This window comes from Pan paniscus, chromosome 9, assembly GCF_029289425.2.
Source record: "Pan paniscus chromosome 9, NHGRI_mPanPan1-v2.0_pri, whole genome shotgun sequence".
NCBI classification, from domain to species: domain Eukaryota; kingdom Metazoa; phylum Chordata; class Mammalia; order Primates; family Hominidae; genus Pan; species Pan paniscus.
The window spans coordinates 38,444,597-38,452,727 of record NC_073258.2 but is presented as its reverse complement, the minus strand read 5'-3'; the positions used below and the strand labels follow the sequence as shown (position 1 = coordinate 38,452,727).

The 8,131-nt window shown below is 45.8% G+C and overlaps 1 protein-coding gene across 3 annotated transcripts in view; it reads right to left on the bottom strand.

Annotated features, from left to right (window-relative positions):
• Positions 1-514: 514 nt before the first annotated feature.
• Positions 515-8,131, bottom strand: part of LDLRAD3 (low density lipoprotein receptor class A domain containing 3) — a 287,200-nt gene continuing 279,583 nt past the window's right edge. For all 3 annotated transcript variants that reach the window (XM_034932403.3, XM_034932404.4, XM_055094282.2), the window contains 2 exons: positions 5,221-5,566; positions 515-3,491 (listed from right to left, as the gene is read on the bottom strand). In XM_034932403.3, coding sequence (XP_034788294.2) covers positions 3,254-3,491; positions 5,221-5,566 — 584 coding nt within the window. In that variant the 3' untranslated portion in view covers positions 515-3,253. The remainder of the gene's footprint in view (positions 3,492-5,220; positions 5,567-8,131) is intronic.

The following is an 8,131-nucleotide window of genomic DNA, read 5'->3' as shown; positions in this document are numbered from 1 at the left end:
CTATGGGGCATCCTAACTTCCTTCCCAGGCAGATGTCCCTGCTGCATTGGCCAACATGTGGCTCCAAAACTAGACTTAAAAAAGCATAAAGATGTTCCCATCATTGATGGGGACAATCTGAGCCATTTGTGTTTTGAAACTAATTACTAGCCCACCTATGCAAGAGCTATAGTGTGCTCCTGAATATGTGGTCAGAATCTGTTACAGTTATCACAGCCACTTGTCCTTTTCCCTTGAACAATGCTGTAGCAAAGGCAGAAACACCCATCTTCCAATATGATTTCCCAGGGCCCATTACATTAACTGGTGTCCACAACTTTGCCTCTGTATTCCAATCATATCAGCTGCAGAATCCTGAAGCATCCATCACATTTTGAGGTCCCACCAACATATTCTTCCTTTTTCTCATTTTATTATGGCATAAATTCATTGCAAAAGCTATGAGAGAAGTGACTGTCCACTGTTTATATTGCTATAAGGGAAATGAGTGGGTCAAGGACCATTTGCACAAACAGAAAGAATGAAACTGCAAATTTATTAGAAAGTATAAAAATTAAAAAACAAAACCAAGCCTAACCAAAACACAAAAAGCAACGACACACAACCTTTCCAGTTTACATTAACTTTGAGCATCACACACTATTAACCACTTAGTTGCATTTTTTAAAAATGTCAATTTCAAGGTAGAGGGAGCTGAGTCAGGTAATAGGCCAGTCATCACAGTGTAACTAATTTAATGCTAAAATAAAACACTGATCTCATTTGAGAAAAAAAGAGATGAGACTATTTTCTGGTTGGCGTAGATTTAGGCAATGTATAAAAAAGCTTCCTGGTTGGAATGAGTTAAAAAATATTGCTGGCCACTAATGTGCCATCTTGAGTTGGAAAACAAACCCCCTCCCCCCCCAAAAAAACCCTGCCGCTTTGGTGTCCTATTTATATATTTTTAAAAACATTCATTAAAAAAATCAAATCTATAATAAAAATGTCCCTGTTTGTTTTAAAAAAACATTAGTAGGCATCCCTTATCTACTAAAACCATTTGTTTTTCCTAAGATGCCTGGAAGCAGAAAAGCGAGTGAGATTAACTCACTGCGCAATTAATTAAAATTAGAATTCTTTCCTCTAAACAACTTCCAGAGCACCAGAAAGAAGAAGGGGCCCCATCAAAGGGAGAAATAAAGCCCTTCTGACTCACAGGAGATGAAATGTTCAGCCAGAGTTCTAACACATTCTGGCTGTCATCAAAAGTTCTTTATTGGATTACTCAGAAAATAACTCAAGTGCTATTTTAAAAATGAAAGATACAGGCAGCTAGGTTCCTTTCCGTTTTTCTTTCTTTCTTTCTTTCTTTTTTTAAACAAAACAAAATACCAGTGGCTAGCTTTTCTGTAACATCCTTTGGATTTGGTTAAAAAAAGAAAGAAAAGTCTACAGAACAGGATCACTGAATGCCACTTTAGCCCCACTTCCTGCAGGCTCTGTTTTAATTAGCGTCAAACAGGTTACTGAACATTTCTTCAGCTGCGGAAAGAAGTTCTGAATGGGTGACAGCTGCCCGGAGTGGCTCTACCTGGTTCCATTTTACCCCTCATCAGTCAGTGTGGTTTCTTGCCAAACAACACCTAACGTTTTACCCCTTATTCCTGCAGGGAGGCGGGCCCTGTGGCTGACTGGACACAGAGAAAAAAAAGAAAAACTAGCACAAACATAGAGACTATACACGGAGGGAGAGAGGAGTCCCTCTTTCTGCTTCCTTCAAGAACTTGATAAATAATAACCTCAAAGTGCAACAATGCACAAATGTCTGGCACACAGGTTAGTCTGGAGTGACTTGTTATCACGGGGCTCAGCGGGGCAAGGGTGTGATCTCCTTTTGCATCTTTCTTTGGACCTTGTTAAAGGAAAAACAAAAAAAGAGACAGCTTTCCTATACACATATAAATAGTCCCTTAACTAGAAGGGAAAAAACAAACACACTGTTTCAAATGCATTTCTAAAAGATTTAAAATAGATCCAAATGGAAAATCTTGACTCCAAATTGTCTCTTGCCCATGTGTCTCAGAGGAGAAACTACTGGGATGTTGGGAGAGGCCTGACCCTGACCCTAACTCTAACTAGAGGTGCTGGTATTGGGACCTTGGGAAGAGGAGCGTGCACAGTGCAGGGAGCCAGGAGAGCTTGCTGGAGGTATTGAACATGGCTCTCACCTGTGATAGAAACCAGTGTCCTCAAGTCCAAACGCACAGGTAAAAAGGACTTTGCAAGTGTTAAGGGAACTTTGGAGGCCAGTGTTGAGGCTGCATGAATGAGCAAGACAGGCTGGGTGTGGGCCACAGGGACATAGAGCCAGGTCAGACTTTGGGCCAACTCAAGTTAGGTCCTCATTCCTTGGCTACGGGCAGGTCAGCTGGGAGGGTGACAGTCCAGAAACCAGGTAAGTGGCTGTAGAGCCAGGGCAGGTGTAGGGTCTTGGCAGCCTGCATTTTAGGAGCTGAGAACTTGGATAAACTCATGGGAGGGGCTCCCTGCCTATTTTAGGATGAGGCTGATGATATACGCTGCTGAGGAAAGCTCTCAGAATGAGCATTCTTGGGCAAATTTCTAAAGCCAGAATTTATACAGGGCAGATGGTTTCAGAGTCCTTCACAAAACCAAAATAACGTTGCGACTGCTGAAGGGTGTTACTCACGTCCAAAGTTTTCTTTGGCCACTGACTCTGCTGTACTGGGGGCATCATATAGGATTGTGCAAAGCAGGTTTTGATGCTCAAATGGAATTTTTTTTGGGGGGGTGACCATCCAGTGATGGCCTCCTGGTTAGATCATCTAACCCAAATCCCCAAATGCTATAAGGTAACTACCCAGCAGAGAGAATTGGGTCCAGCGTCTCCTGCACTTCTGAGCATCCAATATAGCACAGAAACATTGCTCTCTCCCAGCCTATTTCAATACTGTTTTATATGCTGTCTCTCCAACAGAAACAGAATAATGTGAAAAATGAGGGTGTGATCTCGGGTCCCAAGGGAAGAGTGACCTGACAGAAAAGATGCACAACAGATCATGTCAACTGAGACGCCAGAAAAACATCTCTGAAGTCTGGGGGAGGAGGGGAATGCAGAGATAGTTAATATCCCAAACTGTAACTTGAGACACCCTTACAGGTGCTTAAAGAGCTTCCCATGAGCACAAATTGTTAGAATGGCAACAAGTCAGAGCAGATTAACCCATATGGACTTTGGAATAACTGGGACTTATACTTCTTCAGTGCCCTGGCTGGGCTCAGAGTCCCTGGGCTCAGCAGTGCCCTCCTGGGGGCCAGGCTGCCCCGGGCTGTGGCTGGTGTCTTCCACGCTCAGGAGGCTGCTGGCTGCCTGGGAGCTGGCACTGTTGGCACTCCCGGACCGGGAGCGGTAGGGGGGCAGGTCAGCTTGGTTCAGAGATTCCGTGTCAGAAGAGTAGGGCGGTGGAGGAAGGTCATACCACGCAGGCCTGTGATGGGGACAGCAGGCGGGCAGGGGCAATGGAGACAGGAAGAGAAGAGAACACATTAGGGCCAAGATAAGCCAACTTCAGCCCATTTCTGAGACAGTGTTTCCAGTGCAAAATGAGATTTTTCCCTCCAAGTACAAAGACAGTTAATTCAAGGACCAGGAACGACATCGGAACAGAAAAGGCCAGTGTGTTCTGGCTGGTTCGTGTTGACCGGACGGTGCCAAAACCACATCCTCTGGGTAGAACCAGAATGAGGTCGCCCACCAAGTCCCTCGGCTCAACCTGGGTGGTTTGGCATTGCCACTCTGCTCCATCAGCCAAAAGCCCTGTGGCCAAGAGCCTGGGCTGGTATCTTGACTGGGCCTCTGATGGGAACATGGAATTGGCATTTCTATTGAAAGCCAACTCTTCCTGGCTACGAACTGGGGTGACAGGACATCCTCTCAACACCTCGGTCTGTATCGGCAGAAGGGGCTTAAAAGGAATGAATTTAACAGAAAAGACATTTTATTTTCTAGCTCTCATTTACTGAAGGCTTCTCACGAGCCAGGCACTTTGCCATGCCCCTTACATTCCTTACCTTATTTAATGCTCACAAGAATTCTGGGAGGTGGGCATTACTTTCATGCCTGTTGCTCTGGTGAGGAAACTGAGGCACAGGGACATTCAATGTCTGGCCCAGGATCAGAAATAACTGGTAAACAGCAATGCTGGGATTTGAACCCACGCATTCTGTTTCCAGATTCAGCAATTTTAACCTTACCCTATGCTGGATGGTCCAAATGAAGAGGTTATGAGTGGGAACTTTATTAGGTGAGGAAGGTCCTGAATTCTTACATTTATTTGCAAAGAGATCCTTAAATGCCATCCTCTCCCCTGACCTCTGAAACTTTATTAACCTTCTATGAGGAAGGAAAATGAAGATTAAATAATCTAAGAGCTGCCATGGAAGAGGGTCCAAGGAAGAGCCCAGTCACCATCAGAACACGGCCTGCAAAATGTCTAATGCCATACACGGCAGAGCTTGAGGAAGAGGGATGCTGATCAGGAAACGGGCCCACTACTTGCTTCAACTACAGAACTCTGCTTCCTGGCTTTATACATACTGGGGGTTCTTGTACAATTCCATTTGCAATGTGGTACTGCTTAAAAAAGCTTGAAAGTGCTCCTTTCCACCTCCTTTATTTTATAGATGAAGCCAAGCAAAGTTAAGGAACTCACTGATTCTCTCATTCATTCACTTCTTCATTCATCCATTCATTTGACAGATATTAACCAAACCTCTCACATGTACTGGGCACTGCTCTGCAGTAGCAGGTGAGGCTCAGAGCTAGTCTGTGGCCAGAACATGGACCAGCGTGACATTCCCAGGAGGAGCAGGCCAGGATCCTAACTGTATGTTCCTCAGACAAGTCATTTAACATCCCAGAGCCTCAATTTCCTCATCTGTAGAATTTGGAAATTTCCTGATTTGTGCAACTATCACCATAATCCAGTTTTGGAACATTCCTATCAGTTTCCTTCCTCAGCGAGGCGCTAAGAGGATTAAATGAGGTGATACATGTAGAGAATTTTGCAAGGACTTGGCAAATGTCAGATGCTGCCACTGCCTATAGCAGCTGAAGCCAGGCTCTTGGCAAGACCTAGGAACCTCAGTGTGTGCACCTATTCCCCTCCCCGCAATGGATGACCTCTCCTGCCTCAATCTCTTCCATCCAGCACACACCTCTGGTCCAGCAAGGCCTCGGAGTAGGAGGGTGGGGAGCCTACTTCCGACGCATTCTGCTCCGCCTGGCTGGCCACATACTGGATGCCATTATTGACGTTGTAGGTGACGTTGCAGTGGTGGGGGTGGTCCAGGACCACCAGGTGGGACAGCAGCACAGGGTGCTGCAGCCGGTGCACGGGCAGCGTCATGAGGTTGTTCCGCTTCCGCTGGTGGTGCAAGACCAGTGCCAGCAGGGCCACCACCAGCACAAAAATGACGGAGCTGCCGATGATGGCATAGGTGATGCTGGGGTAATACACAAGCTGGTTCTCTGAAGTCACAAACACCTGCCCGCTGCCGGGTTCTGAGAAACCCAAGAGAGGAGAGAAAAGAGAGAAGGTTACCAGTTTGGCTAATCTTTGTGTTTCAACATCAGCCCCAGAACTTGCATGCGAATGTTCACAGTAGCCCTATTCACAATAGCCAAAAAGTGGAAACCGCCCAAATGTCCACCAACCGATGAACAGATAAACAAAATGTGGTACATCCACCCAAAGGAATATTATTCAGCCATAAAAAGTTAATAAATACTGATACATGCTACTGCATGGATGGACCTCAAAAACATGATGCAGTGAACTAAGCCAGACACAAAAGATCACATATTGTAAGATTCTGTATATACAAAATTTCCAGGAAAGGCAATTTTACAGAGGCAGAAAGTAGATTAGTGGTTGCCTGGAGTGGGAAAGAGAATGGGGATTAACAGTCAATGGGTATGAGGAATCTTGTTGGGGTGACGGGAATGTCCCGAAACTGGTTTATGGTGATGGTTGCACAAATTGGTAAATTTCCCCCCTGCAAAATCACTGAACTGTAAACTTAAAATGGGCAAATTTTAAGTACTGCAAATAATATCTCAATTAAGTTGTTTTAAAAAGTATCATATGCTATCCAGGGAACAGGAGTGAGAGTTCTTGTAGCAGAAATCCGTTCTTTAGTAGAAATGTATAACACACCTCAGGAACACAGGTAGTACCTCTGGGGTCCTCATACCTGCAAATCATTTATTTCAAGCCAGGCTTCACATGGAGCTTTTGGGATGGAGAGCCAGCACAGCCCAGGCTAACAGCAGGAACTCCTGGGCTCAAATCCCAGCCCCTCAAAACTTGCTTGCTCTGTGCCCTTTGGAAGTGTTACCCTCTCTGGGCTGCAAAATGGAGATGTAATAGTGCCCAGTTCTTGGGGCTTCTGTGAGCCTGAAATGAGTCAATACTCCTCAGGCCACTGAACATAGCTATACGTTATGCTCTGTAAGTGCATGTGTTCGGTACATACAAGTACATGATTCATTATTTATTTATTTATTTACTTATTTGAGACAGGGTCTCGCTCTGTCACCCAGGCTGGAGTGCAGTGGCACAATCTCGGTGCACTCAACCTCCGCCTCCTGGGTTCAAGCAATTCTCTCACCTCAGCCTCCCAAGTAGCTGGGACTACAGGTGTGTGCCACCATGCTCAGCTACTTTTAGTGTTTTAGAGATGGGGTTTCAACCATGTTGGCCAGGCTGGTCTCGAACTCTTGACCTCAAGTGATCCAACTGCCTCGGCCTCCCAAAGTGCTGGGATTACAGGCGTGAGCCACTGTGCCTGGCCAAGTACATGCTTTATATCACATCTCCCTGCCTCATAACAACTCCATGGGGTAGGTGGTGTGATTCTCCTTTTTTTTTTAAGATGAAGAAAATGAAGCTCAGAGAAGTCAGTTCCCCTGACCAAGGCCACACAGTTTGGAGGTAAGGAGCTGTGCGTGAGTTGAGTCCAGGGGTCTGACTTCAGAACCTGGCCCCAGCCTTCTGCTCTACATCACCTGAATAAGACCTGCCAGGCAATCTGCAGGCACTTCCTCGGGAGTTCCAGGGTGAAGGTCTGGTACACATCCCACCCCTGCAGGTTGCTATCATAATAGCCTTCTCTCCACACATGCTAAGGAGCCATACTTCAAGCACTCAGGTAAGGAGCTTCCCAGTCAGCAGGACACACCTGGCCACCACTGTAAGGTCCAGGCAGGCGGAGGAAACCAGGGGTCCGAGCTGGGGACCCCTCATCTTTACAGAGAGCTGCCACTACCTACTGTCATCGCCTAGCTGGAAGAATAATCTAAATGCAGCTCAAGTGAGTAAACTTGGTGGCCACGACCCTGTCCTTGTTCCGCCTGTGAGGCAGTGAGGAGGTTTCAGTGGGTCCACAGGGGTCAAAATGTAGCCATGAAATAGCAGCAGCGGCAGCGACTACAGGTGACTCATGTCCTCTGTCCTGGCATCGGCTAAGGGCTTTACTCCATCCCTCATCACTAGCTGTGCATCTGTTTTGTTCACTGCTGTATCCCCAGAGAGTAGGATGGTGCCTGGCATATAGTAGGCACTCAATAAACACCCGCCACTCAATGGGAAAAAAATCTGTTTATTCACATGCCCTAGTAAAAAGAGTGCTGTTGTTATTGCTATTTTTCAGATAAGCAAATTGACTCAGAGAGGTGAATTATTTTGTCTAACATCACCTAAGAAGGAGGCAGAGGAACAGGACTAGAATCTAGATGTTTCTCCTTCAAAAAACCACAAAGCTGCGAAACACATTGACTTCTCTTCTTTTCTGATATAAACATTTTCTGATTCCCCAAATGATCTCAATCTGAGACAAATGATGACCTTCCCCTTCAAGGTCCGGCTCTGTGTGTTAATTTGTCTCTCCAGCCACACCCAAACACAGACTAAAAGCTACAAAGATTCTCCAAGTCCCTGGTGGTCACTCTTTCAATGATTCATTGCACAGAAAGAAGCAAATAGGGGCCCAGCAGAAAAACAGAATCATGCTGCACTACAATTAAGGGAGGGAGGCAATTTTGGATTCTTTCTGGAGACAATTAGCT